Source organism: Sinocyclocheilus grahami, unplaced genomic scaffold (assembly GCF_001515645.1).
Source record: "Sinocyclocheilus grahami isolate Dianchi unplaced genomic scaffold, SAMN03320097.WGS_v1.1 scaffold132.1, whole genome shotgun sequence".
Lineage (NCBI taxonomy): Eukaryota > Metazoa > Chordata > Actinopteri > Cypriniformes > Cyprinidae > Sinocyclocheilus > Sinocyclocheilus grahami.
Window position 1 is genome coordinate 1,089,526 of NW_015505311.1, and position 20,004 is coordinate 1,109,529.

Genomic DNA, 20,004 nt, shown 5'->3' on the forward strand with positions numbered 1-20,004 from the left:
TATATAATATTGCAATATGTAATTTTTATATGATAATAATTGTCATTATTATTATTATTATTATTATTATATAAATATTGCAGTTTTTTTAAGAATATGTTGTGTCTTCAAGCCTGCTTTTAAGCAACTGAAAAACGTTACTGTTTGTTACATACATTTGTTGTGTTTACAGGGCCAAGACCCCAATTATGGCAAATTCCTGACAGTTAGCAGGCCATCTATATCACGGGTGCTGTCCTTACCTAATGACAGTTACATGCTCTATCCTGTTAAGCCTGTATATAGGTCCATTCAGGAGAGATTCTCCAAACAGGACTCTACACTACCAGGTGACAAAACAAAGCCAATTTTTACTGGTCATGGCACACGTGCAGAGAGAGAATATGACTAAAGCTGTCTGTGTATTCTTTAGGCTCCTCTCTCTCACTCGGCACCCAGCCCTTTGAAGATAGTGCCGTAATGCAGGTTCCAGGAACTGCATCTCAGACAAACCTGGCCTCCATTCCTGGTCCCCACCCTCTAAATCAAAGAGCAAGATCTAGAAATGCCTTCAGAGCCCTGCGGAGACAGGTACTGCAGCAACTCTCATCCTCATGACTATTTGTTTATACTAGGGATGACAACAGATTACATCTATTAGACATTTACAATGAAATGCTTTGTCACTAATGAAACAAGAATTGTGACATTGATCAAGTGAACATTTATACAAAAAAACAGATGTTCTTACTTGCATTGGATCAAATCTCAAATCAGGCTGAGAACATTATCATCAGATTTTACACAAACTTTACACAAAGGTTTAGGCTGCTGTCATCAAAGCAAAAGAGAGACAAACCAAATACTAAAACATTCTGAAAATCATGCTAATTGTTATGCTAATAATATAATTCAAATTTAATTGTAACTATATACACTATTGATGATGTATTTATTTAATTTAATATAATTTAATATAATGATATAACTCTTATGTAATTGTAACTAAATATATATATATATATATAATTACATCAAATATTACACACAAAAATATATAGAATTTTGTTAATTAGTGTTTAATCTATCTAAATTAATATAAAATAATATCAAATATTTATATATAGAAAAAATTTATTTTGTATAAAATGTAAATAAATATCTGTTTATTTAAAACATATTTAACCTATAATCTAAATTAAGATATAATTAATAATATAAAAAATAACATAAATATATGTAATGAAAGAATACATAATTTAATCTATATTCAATTAAAATATATTTAATATTATTTTGTATTAAATTAGGTATTAAGTTAAATATGTTTTAAATAAATAGATTAAATCTATTTTGCATTATATTAAAAATAGCATTCAAAATTGTCATATAATGAATCATTTTTAAATGTGTGTATTTACATCTGTTTTTACCTGCAGCAAGCAATAAAGAGTGACTCAACTGATTCCACAAACACTGACTCCAGAGAAACCTTACACATCCCGAGCAAGCCCTGCTCCATTGATAATCTTCATCTTAATGTACCCAGCATTCCCCTCACCGGTGGATCTGCCCCCTGTTCGCCCCAGGCCTCACCCCCTCCTCCCCTCCGCAACCGGACAGCGAGCGTACAAACAAGCAGACCTGTGTACAGCCAGCGCAGCATCCCCTGTCGACAGGCCGCGTACAAGACGCAATCTATAAAACCTCTTGAAATAACACGCATACAAACCAAACTACAGGATTCGGATGAGGTGGTCCTACTCAACATGAACATTACCCAAAGAAGAGCCTCTCAGCGTGTGGCACGCAGCCATAATTTGTCCTCTTATGAACCCTTGCACAGTGGGGCGGCCCGCCAACCGGATACCAGCGCTCAAAGTCTACGGAAGTACAACAGTATGGAAAATAATGGCTTCCTATCTCAACTCCACATCCCTCGGCGTCACTCGACGCACGGGGAAGAGTTACTGCTTCAGCAGAAGCCAATTTCACCATCACCTGGACCTTCTCCAATGCCCAAGAAGGAGAAAATGAGCCCGCCGTGCATCTCCATCGACCCTCCTACTGATGCAGAGTTTCTCTCGCCAGCGGTCAGTCAGGAGCATAGCACAGTCCTAAGACGGCGGACACCGTCCTTCGATTCCGCACTACCACGGGAGTCCATAGAACTTCCTGATATGCAGGATGAACCTCTTTTGCCAAGTCATTTGCCCCTCCCACAATTCTTTTTTGACCAATCGGATGTATGTTCGCTGAGCAGCCTGTCAAAACTGCTTTCAGATAGTGACCAGTCGACGCACTCCTTCCCTCCTGAGGCCCGTTCGAGGGTCATGGGAGATGCAGCTCAGACTCCACTCAGGAAGAAGGTATTGGTCAGAATGGCCAGCACTAGGGATCCAGGAAATGAGGATTCGTTTGCCTAGGCGACTGTGCAGGAAGCCACTTACGCATTCTGCCTCTTCGCGAAGCATTTTAATAACAGGAAGAGGTAGTGTCGGCAAAAGTATGCAAATGTGTTTCTGATGGAACTGATGTTTTTTTGCCTGATCATATTGATTAGGGAACTTTTATTAGTGTTCATCACACACGTTGATATTGTGACGTTTTATCACAGAAACATGTTGCATTGTGGCATATGATTACTGTACATGATGGTGCAAATTTAACCCTCATATTTTGTTTGGGGCCTGAATGGTTGATAATTTAATAGCCAAAAAAAGTGTTATTTAAAGTTGTTCTGTAAAGCCTGGCAAAAGAATAATATTTTGAAAAAATATATATATAGTTTTTGGAAGTTTATTGAACCTTTAGAGAAAATATGAAAACAAAAATCTAAAAAAAGTTTGCATATGTGTTTTTTGTTGAGTATCATATTTGATATCTAAATTAGTGCTGTTAATCGATTTAAAAAAATAACTAATCACATTTTTTCTGAAATTAATCGTGATTAATCCCACCTAACATTAAAGTTTTTAAATTTACTTTTATATTGCAATAATTTCACATTCAATCTTCAAATTAATGTAGAAACAACATAAAGACAGTATATTTTTAATATTTGTCTATTGGCATCTTTTCTTATGACTGATACCAATACTATATGATGTCTCTATGAAATCGTTTTTTTCCCCTAATATTTAACCATTGATTATAGCCATTCAACATTACAGTATAATTGAGAGCTATCAATTTTAACATTTATTAGACTTTAATCTAATTTAAGTGAACTTAAAGCAATCTTCACATAAACCCATTATAATACATGTCATATTTAGCTACCTGTGCCCTTCAGCAAGTAGGAAATATACAGAAATTGAATATAGTTATCGCATTCTAAATTCTACATTAAATATAGATGAATCCTTAAAGCTACAAAAGTTATTGATTTCCTCCTTTTCTTTTGTTCTTTGATTAACAGACATGACAGCAGTTGAGTTATTAGGTTATTTTGGCTGCTTTAAGATCTGCTGCTACTGAACATGACGCGGATCTGACACGCATCGTATTTTCTCACAACTCTTTACCTTTTCTGACCCACTTCAGCTCTTAAAGTCTCTAGTAATGAGCTGACGAGTTGAATTGGGTGTGTTCCTGAGGAATTGAATGAGGGAGACAGTGCTGGGGTATCAAGGACAGTTTTTAAAACCGCTGCATTTCAGAGACATGTTCTTAAATCTGACTCATATACTGTACATGCATGCACAGTTTTAAGGCAGCTTTAATGGCCTTTTTGGTAACTTCATGACTTAGGCTAACAGACGACATAACTACGACATTGCATGCTCGTAGTTTATTTTGCACTTTAACATGATATAATATACAGAGCGCACAGTCACGTTTGTGTGTGCAATTGAAGAGCACGTGCTACGAGCACAGTATAACGGCTGACAGGACAGGAAATTTGGTTTTTACTGACATATGGCCTGACAACATCTCATCTGACCGCAGTTCACTGTTGTTCTACTGAAGCTCCCTCTTCACCTGTAACCAGAAGCAGCAGTTGTGAGTGGGGTGGCTAACCCTAGCTTCGCCCCTGCGTTAATTGCATTAAATATTTTTAACTCATTAAATAAAAAAAAAATGATATGCGTTAACGCATTCATTTTGACAGCACTAATATAAATGCATAGGTTTATGATCAAAGCTCTGTAGTTTTTTATTGTGGGAGCAAAACATATAATGCAATGCAATACAGTGAACATTGAGACATTGTATGAACAAATGTTCCTCAAAAGCCCGATGTATCATATCTGATACTCACATCTTAACATATTTTTCAAAAAATTATGTATTAATAATCAAGTAAACCATAGTTGCTTCAGTCAGTAAATGTTCATCTTGAAATATTACTAAAAATATAACAATTATTCGTAAGTTTACTTTATCAAATTGAGTAATGATTTCACTGCAAAAAAAAACACATGAGCCATGACCTGAATTATTTTTTTTTTACACAAATTGTCATTCATCGTTTGTGTGACAGACATGAATGACACCTCAAATCATACAGAAGTGTAGTTTTGCTTTTTTAAATATTACATTTCTATCTTGCGCTGGTAAAAAAAAAAAAAAACACTCAAGATTTGTTAAGAAATTGTAAAAATCTTTTTCCAACAGATTTTCACCCCAAACATAAATAAAAAAACATGTACTAGATAATATTCAGCTGTCAATGTGCATGCCAAATTTATGTTAAAACAGAGGGTTTTAAAGGCTTCAATTATATCTGTTTTGACTAGGTCAGAGTAAAAGAATAAAATAATTTGAAGGGAAATTAGCAAATTTTTAAGTTGTTATTATTAGCAAGTCAATCTCGATAGAACTTGAGGGTTAAATGGCAGCACTATGTCTCATCTTCAAACAAACCCTTCTCTCGTATGATTAATTAACTTTAAAGTTATACCCTAATTGTAACGCCCTGTTGTCTTACAGAGTAAGTTTATGACACATAGAAATATTTTAGCTGAAACATATGCATGTTTCATAATGCAGATTGTGTAGCTGAATGAATGAAATTATTATTGTATATCTGTGTGGCATGTGATTCTTTTGTAAAGGGTCAGAATTTTACATGTTATTGGCCTTCAGGAAGAAACATATTAAAGGAATGTTCCGGGTTCAAGTTCTACATCTGTGCTGCAGATTAACACAGAAAATCATTTTGGTTTGTTCCTCAGTTGTGTGTACAGTGATACAGTGGAAGTCTATGGGGAAAAGCATTGCAGCAGGATAAAACAGACTATAGAAACTATAGTCACGAGACTTAAACATTATGTGTCAACATGACAGTAGTGTAATAAAATTATTAGGGCTGTCAGTTTAACGCGTTAACTTAATTCATTAGTTATGAAAAATGAACGCGATTAAAATATTTTAATGCAGTTAACGTACTGGCCCCGCCCCCAGACCTGTAAGTCATCTTGTATTTCATACAGTTGACTGTTGACAAACATGATGCAGGGCAACAACTCCATAAATGCAGTTATGCTCTAAAATTAAATCTATTGGGACAAAAAATGCCCCTGTATGAGTTTTTGTCTCATATTTATATGAGCGAGATCAATATCACATGAGTGATTTTTGTCCTGAATATCACGAGTTTAAATGTGATTTTATACAACAGTTCAGTAAAAAAGAAGTTGATATTGTGTTATATTTTAAACAGAATCTTATGTTTTTGCTCAATTTTGCAGAGAATATATTACCTTTAAAGCCACAGCAGAACTGTTGCATCTCCAAGCAACACAGCAGTGTTTAGTTTCTGAATGAATCCGCTTTTTGAACGAATCTTGTGAATCAATGATTCAAAGGCCCATTCATAAAGAGAGTCGTTTACTGAATTCCTAAATTAATCAGCCGTTTGAACGAATCGAATGAAGACATTTACCGCCACCTGCTGGCAGATTTATTTTCTTATTTAGAGTATTATTTAATTTAAAATAATAATAATACCATTAAAGGAATAGTTCACCAAAAAAAATCTAATTCTGTCATCATTTACTCAAACCTGAATGAATTTTGAAGACTGTTGGTAACAAAACTCTACAATTTGTAATGTCTACTTGATACTTTCTTATTTAACACAAAAATAGCTTTAAATAATCTTTTGTGGGTATTTTCACAGTCAAATTTATTTTCCGATTAATTGTGATTAATTAGATTCCTTAATCGAAACATCATGTAATTAATTAGATTACAAATTTTAATCGACTGACAGCCCTAGAAATTATATCCAATTTTTCATCTCCTGTTAAATACACTGAGAAAAAAAAATGGTGTAGGGTTTATTTTGAAACAATTTTCCCTCAGAAACTGCTAGTAAATTTCACAAAAGAAATACAAAAAAATGGCAAGTAACACATTGAACAAGTAAATGTGAAATTTTGAAGCAGAAATTAAATATTGAAATATAATTAATCTGAAATAGTATTTTCTTTTACAACATACTCCAGTACGTGTTTTTTTTTTTTTACAGCTTCAAAAAAATCTTATTTTGGTCACGTGTTGAACATGCAAGCACAAGGAGAATTCAAAAACACTATTTTATTTCAACACAGAGGAAACACCAGGAGATAACTTCTGGGAACACGTGCAACACAACCATATAAACACAATACCGGACACAGAACTCAGGAAACACAGGGCCTAAATAACAAGGTGTAACGAGGGAGAACAGAAAAAGGTGGGAAATAATCAATTAACTATACAAACTGAAAACTAGGTCAAATAAAAGAAACAATGGAAAGACATACATGTTATAAAAAAATACACTTAAAAAATATTAATTAATGTATTCATTCAAAATGTAAATAATTTTTCAAATTGACATATTTACAACTTTAATCTTGTGCAGAAAATACTTTTTCTTTAAACCTTCTGAAATATTTTTCCCCTTTGACTTTCTTTGTAAGAGCATTAATGTAAACACATTTTTATATAAATTTAAAATGATAAAGTAATGGAAGTGTTTTTTTCTTTTCTTTTGAACTGTATTCCACTAACATGCTTCATGTAGACTTTTGATCAAGCAATTTATTTTTTATTTTTTTCCTTGCACAAGCACAGAGACTTTCAAAGAAATGGGCTAGAATGAATGCTCACACTTATTTTGGATTAATAACATTTGTGTTTTGGCCCATCAAGTACTGAATTCAACCGTACGTAATCCATAAACATGTATATTTTAGCAGAGTTGTTTAGATATCCAGACACAATGAATAGCATTCAAATTTCCATTCTTGTCAGTGTTGCAGTATTTACAACAACGTAAAGCTTGTTTACTGCCTGGGTCATTTCCTCACATAAAGGCAGATGTGCATCTTTCCCCTGCATGAAGCTAAATATGGGCTTTTCCCACTTAACCCTGGGTTAACTACTCTTTTAAACCCCAGATTAAGGCCCTGGGTTAATAACATTCACACTTTGACATCAAATAATGTATCACGGTTTCCACAAAAAATTTTAAGCAGCACTGTTGCCAACATTGATAACAAGACTAAATGTTTTTCTGAGCTGTAAATCAGCATATTAGAATGATTTCTGAAGGATCATGTGACACTGAAGACTGGAGTAATGATGCTGAAAATTCAGCTTTGCCATCAATGGAATAAATTACATTTTAAAATAGAAAATGGTAAAAATATTTTAAAAAATTATTGTTTTACTGTATGCTTTGATCAGCCTTGGTGAGCATAAATTATTTCTTTAAAAAAAAAATTACCCACCTCAAAGTTTTGAATGGTAGTGTACAGGCCCACATTTCCACAGATAAATAAACAGTTATTGAAAAAAAAAAGTAATATGTTAACCCGGGGTTAAAATTTAGATTTTTAAGTGTGAAACAAAACACAACCGCAAACATGATTGATTGATTACAGTTGACTCATTCTCATGCAAATACATATTCATCTTTAAAAGTGTGTTTTATTATTATTATGATGGAGCAATTTGAGTAAACCAAGGGCTGCTAAATATAACTGAGAATCGCTACTGTACTAAGGTCAGGATATGTGTCATGTATGCAGTGTGAGATCCAGAATGCTGTTTGACTGCTTCTTGATGCTTTTGGGTGCATCTAGAGATGAGAGCATCCAATGAGTGTCATTAAGATACATTCTGTTGAAAAACTATGGACATTAAACTGTTAGAGACTGTTAACTACTTGAAACGAGTTCTATTTTGCTCTCAATGCCTGTAGACTAATCTATCGCCACTATGTGTGAAACTTTAAGAGACAGATCAGCGTGTAAACAGGGCAAAATGCACATAACAAATAGTTTCCAATAATAGGGTACAAAATAGGGCTTAAAATAACTTCAACAATAAAAGTAATATTAAAAATAATAAAAATATGTGTCAATGAAAGAAGGCCTTTTGCCTAAATTAAAGGGTTAGTTCACCCAAAAATGAAAATTCTGTCATTAATTACTCACCCTCATGTCGTTTCAAACCCGTAAGACCTTCGTTCATCTTCAGAACACAAATTAAGATATTTTGTGCTGGAATCTGAGAGCTGTCTGACCCTGCATAGACAGCAACGCAACTGAAATGTTCCCAAGTCCAGAAACGTAGCAAGGAGATCTTTAAAATAATCCATGTGACATCAGTGGTTCATCTGCAATTATACGAAGCTACGAGAATACTTTTTGTGCCCCAAAAAAAAAAAAACGACTTTATTCAACAATGAACAATGAATTATTATTATTCAACAATAATAATAATTTTTATTACTATTTTAATATTTCTAATAACATAGTTTTAATCTATTTTTATTTGTTTTAGTTTTATTAATTTTAGTACTTCAACTTACCTTTTTTAAAAGTTAGTTGCTAAGATAACATTTCCTATTTTAATTTCCATATTTTCCAAACATTTTCCAATTTCTCATGTAATATTTATATTTTATTTGAGCTTTCAAGATTTCAGTTTTAACAAAAACGATTTTTATTCATCTCATAATTAATGTCATTATAATTAATAGTATTTATTGATATTTTAAATTAGCATTTATGTTGATATTTTCAGTTTTCATTTAAGTTTAGTAATTTTGTTTCATGCTTTTATATTTAATTTCATTTTTATATTTCTATATAGCTTTAATGTATTTGTTTTTTAGAAAGTTTGGTATTTCGATCAAATTAGTTTCCCGGTCTTTCATGTAATATTGCTATTTTATTTATTTCAGCTTTATTTCAATTAGCAAAAATGATCATAGTTTTAGTGTTAGTTTATACAGTAACACTGGCCACAGTCATAAAATAGATTACAGTTTTCCACCTTCTCTCAGAATAACCTAAGAATTAAAGTGATCGTTCAACCAAAAATGAAAATTCTGTCATTATTTACTCACCATCAAAACCTGCATTCCTTTATTTTTCTTCATCTGTGGAACAGAGTTTTGTCATTTTGAAGTGTATTCTTGGCTTGTAATGTCACAAGGAACATGATACGAGCCTTTGAATCACAGCACACAATAATGGTGTCATCCAGCAGTCTGGTTCATTGTACCGGTTCATCTTTATTCAGGACCTCGTAGTACTGTATATGTCACCTTAAAGACTTTAATAACCACTGTAACTTCTTCCATTGACAAAATATAACAATTATATCTCTGCTTCTGTGGGAATTTGTGGCATTTTACCATATCATGCAATTAGACAAAATTAGAGCAAGTACACGCATTCCCACCCACCCACCCACCACACACACACGCATATGCAAAGTATGCTTGTCAAAGTAAACAATCTGTTCCAGTAATCTCAGTTATCTCATCCGCAACATGTCTCTGACTGCTTGAGTCCGTCACACACACACACATTCTTTACTCATTCTCTTCACCATTTCTCAATATTTCTCACTCTCTCTTTGTAGTGTCATACTTTAAGTACTTTTAAACAAAATTGACAAATTCTCTCTTAACAAAAAACAGCAAAAAGTGACACAAATGACATGGACAGAACTGATTTAACTGCAGTAAACATTGATGTCATGTATCGTTTGGTGTGGCTGACAATCAGCTGTACCAAGATGGTATTATTTGAAAATCAGAAACACAAAAATAATAAAAAATATATTTTAATTAAAAAAGTATTATACTTAAAGGTGCATCAAGTAATGTTTGCAATTTGGAAAGTTGTACCCTGAAAGAGTGAATAGTGTTTTTGTAAAATATTTAAAAAATTTTGAATATGAAATATGATGCCACTCATGTTAGTGGTATAAAAAGAAAAACTGTTTTATTTATAAATTATTTGCCAAAAACAGTGTTTAGTGTTATTTATTATTATAGTATTTATTAATATTTTGAATTAGCTTTTGTTTTTATATTTTCAGTTTTCATTTTATATATATAGCATGAATTAATTCTTATTTCAGTAGTTTTCTGTTTTAGTAATTTTGGTACTTCAACTGAAATTTTTTTCCAGTTAGTTGCCAAGCCAGCATTTCAAATTTTCGCTTATATTTTTTACATTTTTAAGTTTTTCATGTAATATTTAGATTTTATTTAATCAACTTACCTTATTTCAATTAATGAAAATTATTTTTAATAAGCATTGACCAATTCATAATTCATAGAATTAGTCATAATTTAGATTTAGTCATTATTTATTCACCAAAAAACTTCTGCTTTTGCATGATGCAACAGCCAATACTTAGTGCACCTTTAATTATTTTTCATTTCTTTAAATAAACAAAAATAATAAATTGCTTTACTAAATAAGAAGGACATGGTGATTTTGACGATCATTTTTTAGCTGAATGTAAAACGTTTGGGTAGCCAATGACAATCAACCCAAAACATCCATCTTTGCTTTAAAGTGAGACTACATTATCAGACTGTATTATAGTGTTGATTACAGAGGTGAGCATCATCCCCTCGCCAACCCGCTACTAAATTGAGATACGATACATTTACATTTAGCTAACATTGACGGCAGTCTATACTCTGTCCTTTAGCGCTGCTATATTCCTTGACTTCTGATTGGTTGTGGATTAAAATGCAGGTGGGATGTTGTATCCAGGGGGGCGGGTCTCCACAGTTTCGATGAGCGGTGGACTCTGGTAAGCGTTGACAGGGATGGTGGTCTGACCGATTACGTCGTTGGAGGGGTACGGCTGCTTGGGCGGCTGGCCTCCCATGTGCTCAGTGGTGAACAGTGTCAAGTCAGTACCGAGCAGGAACTTCTGAACAGCGCACACTGTAAGGCCCGCCTAGTCAGGATAACCAGGATAATGCACATTAGTCTGATTAGCATGTTAGTGAGAAAGACAATCACGCTCATGATGTATCAAACATAGTAGCAAGAGTTAGTTAGAATGCTTGAGTTAACCAAGTTACAGTATACACACACCAGAAGAATGATTTCTGTCTTTACTAGAGCTAGAGTAGAAGTTCATTCTTATAGCTATAAATGACTTTAATCAGAGTACACAATATGCAATATATAATGCAATGTAAATGGGAGGGAAGCAGAGCCTGTGTTGTTGTGTGCCTGAAAAAAAGTCAATCTAATTGTACATGTTTTGCTGGAGTTTTTGTAAACTGAATATTATAAAATTACATATATTGTCTACTCTGACTAAAATATATTGCTTCAAAATGCTCCCAAATTACAGCAAAGTTAAAGAGAAAAAAAAAACCGAGGTAGGTTAAAGGTAGATATTTTTATCCAAGGAAATTCTTTCAGCTTTTACAGTGATCATATTGTGTCATAATACATGCCATAGTCATACATCTACAGTACATGCATTGGCCAAATGTCTGTGTACATATACACTACTGTTCAAAAGTTTGGGGGCAGTAAAGTTTTTGAAAATATGTCCCCTATGTTAATCAAGGCTGCATTTATTTGATAAAAAAAAAAAGAAAAACTGTAAAATTACTGTAAAAATGTAATAATTTGTTTTAAACAAAATCTAACACTTATTTGACACTATATTAATTAAAATCACTTTTTAACATTGAAATTGACCACTTTTGATAACTGGCCAAGTGGGAACAATTATTATCTCAAAATCTTAAAATATTGGCTGAATAATTGTCATGGCAGATAAATATGTCTATCATTAAAATATGTATGTAAACAAATATAGTGTAGGTTAATAGAAATAGAAATGTTAGTACTTGGTTTTATCCTTATATGCAAAGTATGAATATGCCAATATTTATGACACATTATTCTTGTGCTTTTAAGTTTTAGAGATTTATTATGTTTCTTATAAATCTAGGTTATTATAAAGTGCATACACTGTACACTCTCGGGAGAAAATGCTGTCACTTGGACGGTACCCTCACATACAAAAAGACTGAGCTAAAAGGTCAATCTTTGTCCCTTATTTACCCCTAAACGGTACATATTAGTACCTTAAAGGTAAATATTAGTACTTGATAAGTACATATTAATACCTAAAGTGTACATATTTATACCTTAGGTTTTGTACCCTTTTTCTGAGAGTGTATTGACCATATTCATAGCACTTTGTACTACTGTCAGAAAAGCATAGTTTAGTGTGCATTTGACAGTAGTATAGGAAAGTTACATCTACACTACTGAAAGAGTATTAGGCTGTTTGGACAAAAGCCTCTGCTTATCCTCCATAAAGGCAGTGTTCTTAAACCTGTGCACTGCTAGCAGACATAGATACGCCTGAAACACAAATGCTGGCGGTCAAATATGCACGTAATTGTGATTGTGTAAAGCATCTATAGGAAGGTGGAGTGACTTACCCAGGTTAGGATTGAGAAAAAAGAGAAGGCAATAGCTGCTCGTGCTGCGTCTGATGCCTGCTCCAGCGGCAACTCCTTAGGGGACGTATGACTCCACTGACTGGCCAAAAAGCAGAATCCTACAAACCAAAGGAACGTCCAGAATCCTAAAGAGAGGAGATTGGAAAATGTATGAGGGAAATAGCAAATATAGTATTCAAAAAACTGAATTTAGATTTTTTTTTTTCAGGTACATGCTACATTATCGTACAAAAATACTGACAATTTCAGCAATTTGGTCTATAGAAAAATCAGGATTATAATCGTATTATGGATTAATAGTATTATAGTATCATATATACCATATATGTTACTTGAAATAAAATAAAGGTTAACTGAAATAAAATAAAATAAAATATAAAAACTTACTTTTTTATTTCAGCTAGTTGACAAGGCAACATTTTTCATTTTAACTTGATGTATTAAAATAACTAAAACTGAAATAACAAATAATAAAAAAAACTATAGACATATTTAAAAAAATAATAATAATAAAATAAAAACTAATAAAAATGACAAACAATGAAATGAAAATGGAAAATATAAGAAATTAAAACTAATTTAAAATATTAATAAAAACAATAATAGCATCTAAAATAATACATTTAACAATGATAGTAACAATAAAAAAATAATAGTATAGTAATAGTAGAAAAATGCATCTCCCCAGCCATTTCATCATGAAAATGTTCTAAATGGTTCATTGCTATGACAGCCTGTACTACTCACTTCTCACTCTTTGTGAAGCTGTAGAGTAATGACAAAACTGTTATAAAAATATTTTAATAAATAAAATAAAATAAATAAATACATTTTAAAAAAGCATATTTTAAATTGGCTTTGAGTGGTCATCACTGCACATAAATGTATGCATTTAAAATCACTGACTGGACATTACTGTAACTGCATCAGAATAAACTAATTATTTTCATTCATAAAATCACAATGATTTATGACTGAACATTTTTACCTGAAAAAACCATCTCTAACAGCACTGCTCTCTTTCTGTCTTTGACACTGCTGATCTGGGGGAAGTAGATGTCCAGGGCCAGGAAGAAGACGCTTGCTAAGAAAGCCACAATTCCTATAGTGATGCCGTAGTTACAAGCGTCTGCATTCTTATTAAAGACACAGTGCAGTCGCTCGCTGCCCATATTCACATAGCCCTCATTTATTATAGAAGCAAAGACCGCCATGGAGAAGATCTGGAGAGAGACAGTGAAAAAACGACATGAGTCACAGAAATAGGTATATAAACCTCATCCCTGGTGTTAAATTAATAAAACCCCTTAAATTAATTGCATTCTCAGAAGGCATCTAAGTGAAGCTTTTCGTCTCTTATACTATACATGCTAAATGGAGGTGACACACCATTCTCTTTATCGATGCCGTGTTATGCATTTCCCAGGAAAGAATTTAATTTACACCTCAGGGAGAAAATGTGGCTAATTCTCACTAATGCAACAGATCACGCACAACCACACCCACTCAAACAGATGCCAAGGGAATGAAAGGATCACCAAAAAAGTGCACAACGTGCAGTCTAGTGTGTTTTGGAGCAACAGTAAGAGAAAATCAGTAGTAGCACTCAGTTATTGTGGTGCCATATGCTATTTTTGGCAATGAAGCCCCATAAACTGACGCATATATCACATCACACAGTCGTCACAGAAACAGTTACAGCTGCTGTGGTTATTGGCTGGCTGGATAAAACATTGTGTTAAAGCAAGAAGCAACTAACATGCCTCTAAATATGCCTCGAAGCCCTACATCTGACCCCCTTTTGTTGAAGTAACCTAATGTACTCAGGTTGATTCAGTCATGTTAAATAACATGCCTTGAATAAAGTCAGTTAAATCTTCCTCTGCCCTTATGCACGGATCTGGTAATTGGTGTACATTTATGAACATATCAGTCATCCGTTAATAAAGTAAGTTCATTTATAGTTTAAACTCACGTGTGCATTGTCATTCCTGAGAATGGCCAGTGGCTTTAAACGTTTTTTTGCCAAAACTGTACAGTATAGTTATTGTAATACAGCTTTGATACCTTGGTCTACTACTATTAACAACAAAAACAAACAGAATAATTGTCTGCTTACAATATTTAAGGAGATCTGACATAAATATTTTGTCATTTTGTTTTTAAGAATCTTGACTTTTGTTATTCATTCTGTAATTTTATTGCACGAATGACGCAAGGGTTATAACACCAGTGACAACAACACAGTGACAAATCTGCAAAAAAACACTATTGACCAGACTCAAATCAATCTGGTATACAGCAATGACATGTAAAGAACCAAACGAGAACATGACATTCATCGGTAAATCAATTTTTTTTTCAGTTTGTTAGGGAAATCAGCATGTGCACACAGTCTCTCACACTCTCTGAAGTTTCTTATTAAAACGCCAGATAAATGACAGAATGAAGATTTTATGAAGTTTATTAAATAGCTGAAGTCTGTTTCATTCAATATCACCACTGTTTATTACTATTATTATTATAAAAGTCATACATTCATCACTATATTTGAACAATAACCCAAATATCGCTAGGCTACATGTGGCACTACCAATGCGTGCGTCACAACCACAGCAACATCTGGCGTGCGTCCACCTAAAGAAGACAGCATCCTATAACAGCATCCTATAATAACACCTAATCATTGCGTTTAACAACTGAAAATATACAACAATAAAAATGTATAACGCATGACGGAAAATCAACCTTGTTAAAATAATCGCTTGACCATTAAAAGGGGAACCGTTCGCATCATTCTGTCAATCATAATTCATAGAAGATTGCTGTTCTTACCCATGCCAGGACTCTTAGGATTGTCTGTGGCTGTTTGATGAACGCAATCAGATCAAAGGCCGAACCGGCTCGGCCCGCTCCAAACGAGGCCGCTCCATCCATCCTCCCAGCACTGTGACGCGCTGACTGCTGCTGTGCGATACTCTGCGGAAGAAGAGCTGAGCGCGTTCACGAGCGCCTTTCGTGCACACCCACAGTCGAGCGCGCGCCTGTCAGTGTTAACTAATGGTGGGGATTTTGATTCATTTAGATTCCAAGCAGTTCACGAAGAAGATTAATTGATTCAATGGCCGTTCCCTGCATTTTACCTTTTTTTTTTTTACTATTTTGATTTGGCCCGCCATGCCATATCATGTACACTCTAAAAAATGTTTGGTTAAATACAGTGTTGGGGGTAACGCATTACAAGTAGCGCGAGTTACGTAATCAGATTACTTTTTCAAGTAACTAGTAAAGTAACGGATTACTTTTTAATTTACAAGAGAATATCTGAGTTACTTTTTCAAATAAGTAACGCAAGTTACTTTGTTTTCCCATTTATTGATTGACAGCTCTCCTGTCCCCATGTTGAGAGAAATCAGAAGATGTTACTGTAGTTCTAAAATAAATATGAATATGCATTAATTCGTCTCACTCACAAAAAAAACACAGATTCAGTATTCCTCAAAATGAATAAAAATAATGCAACTCGGAATATGACGCAAACCGGCAATAATTAAATGTTAAACAACACAAATATCCTTTATGTATTTAATCCCATTCTATTAACCAATGTCTTTGCTTCTGACCTTCGATTATCCAGTTCAACCGTACTAATAAGCACAAATGACTCTAGACAAACATTTGTGTGTTTTTTATTGCTGAAGTGTGTTGAAATTTCTTCTAAATTTACTTTCCCTTCAGCCTGGGGCTTATTCGTTTCACTTTTGGTGTGAAAGGGCTTTTAAATTAGCCAAAAATAAAACTTTTTTATTTTAAAAACAAACTAGCAAGCCCTGTCCAGATTTAAAAAGTAATGCAAAAGTAACGTAACGCATTACTTTCCATAAAAGTAATTAAAAGTAACTTAGTAACTAAGTAACGTAATTAGTTACTTTTTTATGGAGTAACGCAATATTGTAATGCATTACTTTTAAAAGTAACTTTCCCCAACACTGGTTAAATATAACCCAGTGCTGTGTTAAAAAGGGACAAACCCAGTTATTGGGTTGTTTTGACCCAGCTATTGGGTTGTTTTGACCCAGCTATTGGGGCTTATTGGAAAGCCGTTACAGGCCTAGCTAGAGTATATAAATGCAGGAAATAAAAATAAAGTTAAATATAATGCAGCATAAGTTTGACTTTTGTCCCTTTGTGGTATAGTTCATCTGGTCATCTCTATAGGCCTAGATAGCCTACGCCAGGGGTCTGCAACCTTCAACGTCAAAAGAGCCATTTTGTCCACTTTCCCACCTAATAAAATTAATGTGGAGCCACAAAATATTTGATCCCCAAATAAAGATAACGACATAGAGCTAAAGTGTTATATTCAGTTATGTTATAGGGGGCAGGGGAGTAGCAATCATTTCAGAAGTGAGGGGGACAGAAATGTCAAATGTAATAATAATAATAATAATAATAGGCCTAATAATATTTATTTGTGTATGTCTAATTGACAAAAAAAATGTCTTATCTCTTACTTTTACTTGGCTACGAAATAAAATACACTGCTGGACAATAACCAATTATTTGTCTTTTATAATATTTTTGATATATATTTTACTAATGACAATTGTATGGTTATGATTGTATAATCAGTATAATAGTTTATATACAACAAACACTTTTTCCATTTTTAATAAACCATATCGCAATCGTTTATTGTCTTTACGTTTCATCACTTAAGGTTTATGCTTGTTATTCCGCTTAGCTACAGCAATAGCGGGATGCCTTTGTCCATATTAGGGATTTCCTGGCATCAAAAGTTACTTCTATCATATGAGTCCGTTTTCTGTACGAGAGTGCCCTCCGGCTTCAAGTATGAATGAAACATACAGCGCATGAGAGTGTTCAGCGCTCCGTGATGTTAACATTGTTTTGGTTAAGAATAAAACGTATACGAAACGACGTGACTATATTGTCTCTTTTAATTTAAATCTAGATTTATACACATTAGCCCTTGAAAACCTCTATGTGAACACACTTGCCCGAGAAAAAGTGCATGGGAAGAGTTTAGGTTTTATTAAAAGTCGGAGGGACCCGACGTATTGTACACCCATGCTACAGGGAGCCACCGCAGAGGGATGAAAGAGCCGCATGCGGCTCGGGAGCCACGGGTTGCCGACCCCTGGCCTACGCCATTACAGTAGGTGGTAAAAAGTCGATGTCTTTGTTAGTGTTTAGGATTGATAAACGCATTTACCAAGTAACAAGTGTGACTCTCAAACATTCCTTTTAACGCAACAGCTTGCATACAGTATACGAGCTGCTGTATGAACAAATAATCAATGTTGTTAACACTATTTTCTGTTCAGGACATGGTTGCCTGTAACCGTAGTGACAGCAGTGGATATCAAAGATGGCAACTTCCATAACACCAGGAAGTCGAGTCGACGTTATAAAAGAGTTAAATCGAGTTAAATTTTAATTAACGAACATCGGTTTTGACGAGAGTTTTTTTTATATATATATATATAAGTTGTGGACAACATTTTGGTCGTGCACCAGGGGCGCGTTCAAGCTCAAACCGATGCGCAACGTTTTGCTACTGTTTCCGGGTTGAACGACATGTTTCCTGGAAACGGTGTGCAACCCGGAAACAGTAGCAAAACGTTGCGCATCGGTTTGAGCTTGAACGCGCCCCTGGTGCACGACCAAAATGTTGTCCACAACTTATATATATATATATAAGTTGTGGACAACATTTTGGTCGTGCACCAGGGGCGCGTTCAAGCTCAAACCGATGCGCAACGTTTTGCTACTGTTTCCGGGTTGAACGACATGTTTCCTGGAAACGGTGTGCAACAGGGTTTGAGATACGTTTTCTCTTGTTTGGTGGGTGTGTCAAAAATGTCCGCCCAATCAGCAGCAACATGTATATAAACCACGGTGTTACAGAGACAGCTCGCACAATGTAATTAACATCAAAATAAATTCACAAGAGCAAGTATATTGTTTGCACATGTTTATTTACATTAAAGGCAAAATAACTGAAATAATAAGAGCACAAGCATAGATCTGGAACTTCTTTAAGTCTGTCTAAATATCATTTAGTAACTGCAATGTCTTCTGGTCCATATGCTTTCCTTAGGAAGGTGTGCTAGACACTGATTAATGTAACATAAAAAAACTATACATATTTATATATTTTGCTATTGTATTGTGGAGTGACACTTTCATAAACTTTTCTATACTCCTCTGATTATATAATGGTAAATATTACAATATCATAGCACAACAACAGTGATCAGCAATAATGATAAGCCTAATAATCACAATAAAAATAATAAGGTCATATAGACAGGGCCGGATTTACCTCTTTTCGTGACATAGGCAAAACAAATGACCCCCCTTCCCTATTAATATAATAGGCCTAATATTACCACCGAGCAAAACAAAATTATTTCTTAATCAGTGAAAACCGTTACAGTGTTTTCTGCAATAAGCACTTGCTTTCAGTCAATAAAAAATGAATGTAGTTCTTAATTTGTTTGAGAACTGAGAAAGACCATTCCATTAATAGGCGCGGCGACGTGGTCACATAACCACTTCGGGAGTGCATTATTTCTCTAATAATTTTAACGGCCTGGAGTCACAATCACACATCACTTGTTCAGATTATTTGTTTCAAGACATTTGATGTTTCTGTCCTGAAATATCATGTGTGTTGAACTAGCTAATTTTTTACGCACCTCATCCCAAACCTTCCTTTGCAAATTCCAAAACGTCATTTTAGAGCTAATAACAGAGGCTTGAGCCATTGATATGTAGGCTAAAGCAGTTATTAATGCAGTCTAACGCAGTTATTAGAGAGAGAGAGAGCTTAAGTGCGTGTGAATACTTGCGTCTGTGCGTCTGAGCAGTGTTCAGCAGCAGCGTCTACTAATAGCGAATCTTTAAGTTGAACTGCTTCAAGAACTTCACTACTGAGAAATGCAAAACTATTTTATTGATAAATTTGCGGGGCAGCCGCAGCTCTGACAACAAGTTTCTGTTAGCGTCTCTGGGTGTGTGCGTCAGTGCGTGTCTGTACTGTGTGTGCGTCTGCGAGAGAGAACGGGAGAAAGAAAGCGTGATTTCCTTACATAAAAAAGGTTGAAGACATGGAAATTGTTTGTCATTTTTACCCTATTGTTTGTTATATTTATTTGCTCAGTGTCTTCTGGGGTTTTGGTTCTTTTACTGTTGTAGATATCCCATAGTATAACAAAAATTATATATCTCTTCATTGTGTTTGCTCC

At 34.2% G+C, this 20,004-nt stretch overlaps 2 protein-coding genes across 2 annotated transcripts in view; one reads left to right on the top strand and one right to left on the bottom strand.

Annotated features, from left to right (window-relative positions):
- LOC107590735 (voltage-dependent T-type calcium channel subunit alpha-1H-like) overlaps window positions 1–2,405 on the top strand; it is a 66,701-nt gene extending 64,296 nt beyond the window's left edge. The window contains 3 exon segments of the mRNA XM_016279644.1: window positions 173–329; window positions 413–570; window positions 1,419–2,405. Coding sequence (XP_016135130.1) covers window positions 173–329; window positions 413–570; window positions 1,419–2,405 — 1,302 coding nt within the window.
- An 8,253-nt stretch (window positions 2,406–10,658) lies between these two features.
- On the bottom strand, window positions 10,659–15,722 carry LOC107590758 (synaptogyrin-3-like). Its single transcript, XM_016279664.1, has 4 exons — window positions 15,566–15,722; window positions 13,719–13,953; window positions 12,710–12,855; window positions 10,659–11,193 (listed from the first exon to the last, which is right to left on the bottom strand). Exons 1-4 carry the CDS (start codon window positions 15,665–15,667, stop codon window positions 10,975–10,977), a joined length of 702 nt encoding a protein of 233 aa, XP_016135150.1. The 5' UTR covers window positions 15,668–15,722; the 3' UTR covers window positions 10,659–10,974.
- Window positions 15,723–20,004: the final 4,282 nt, after the last annotated feature.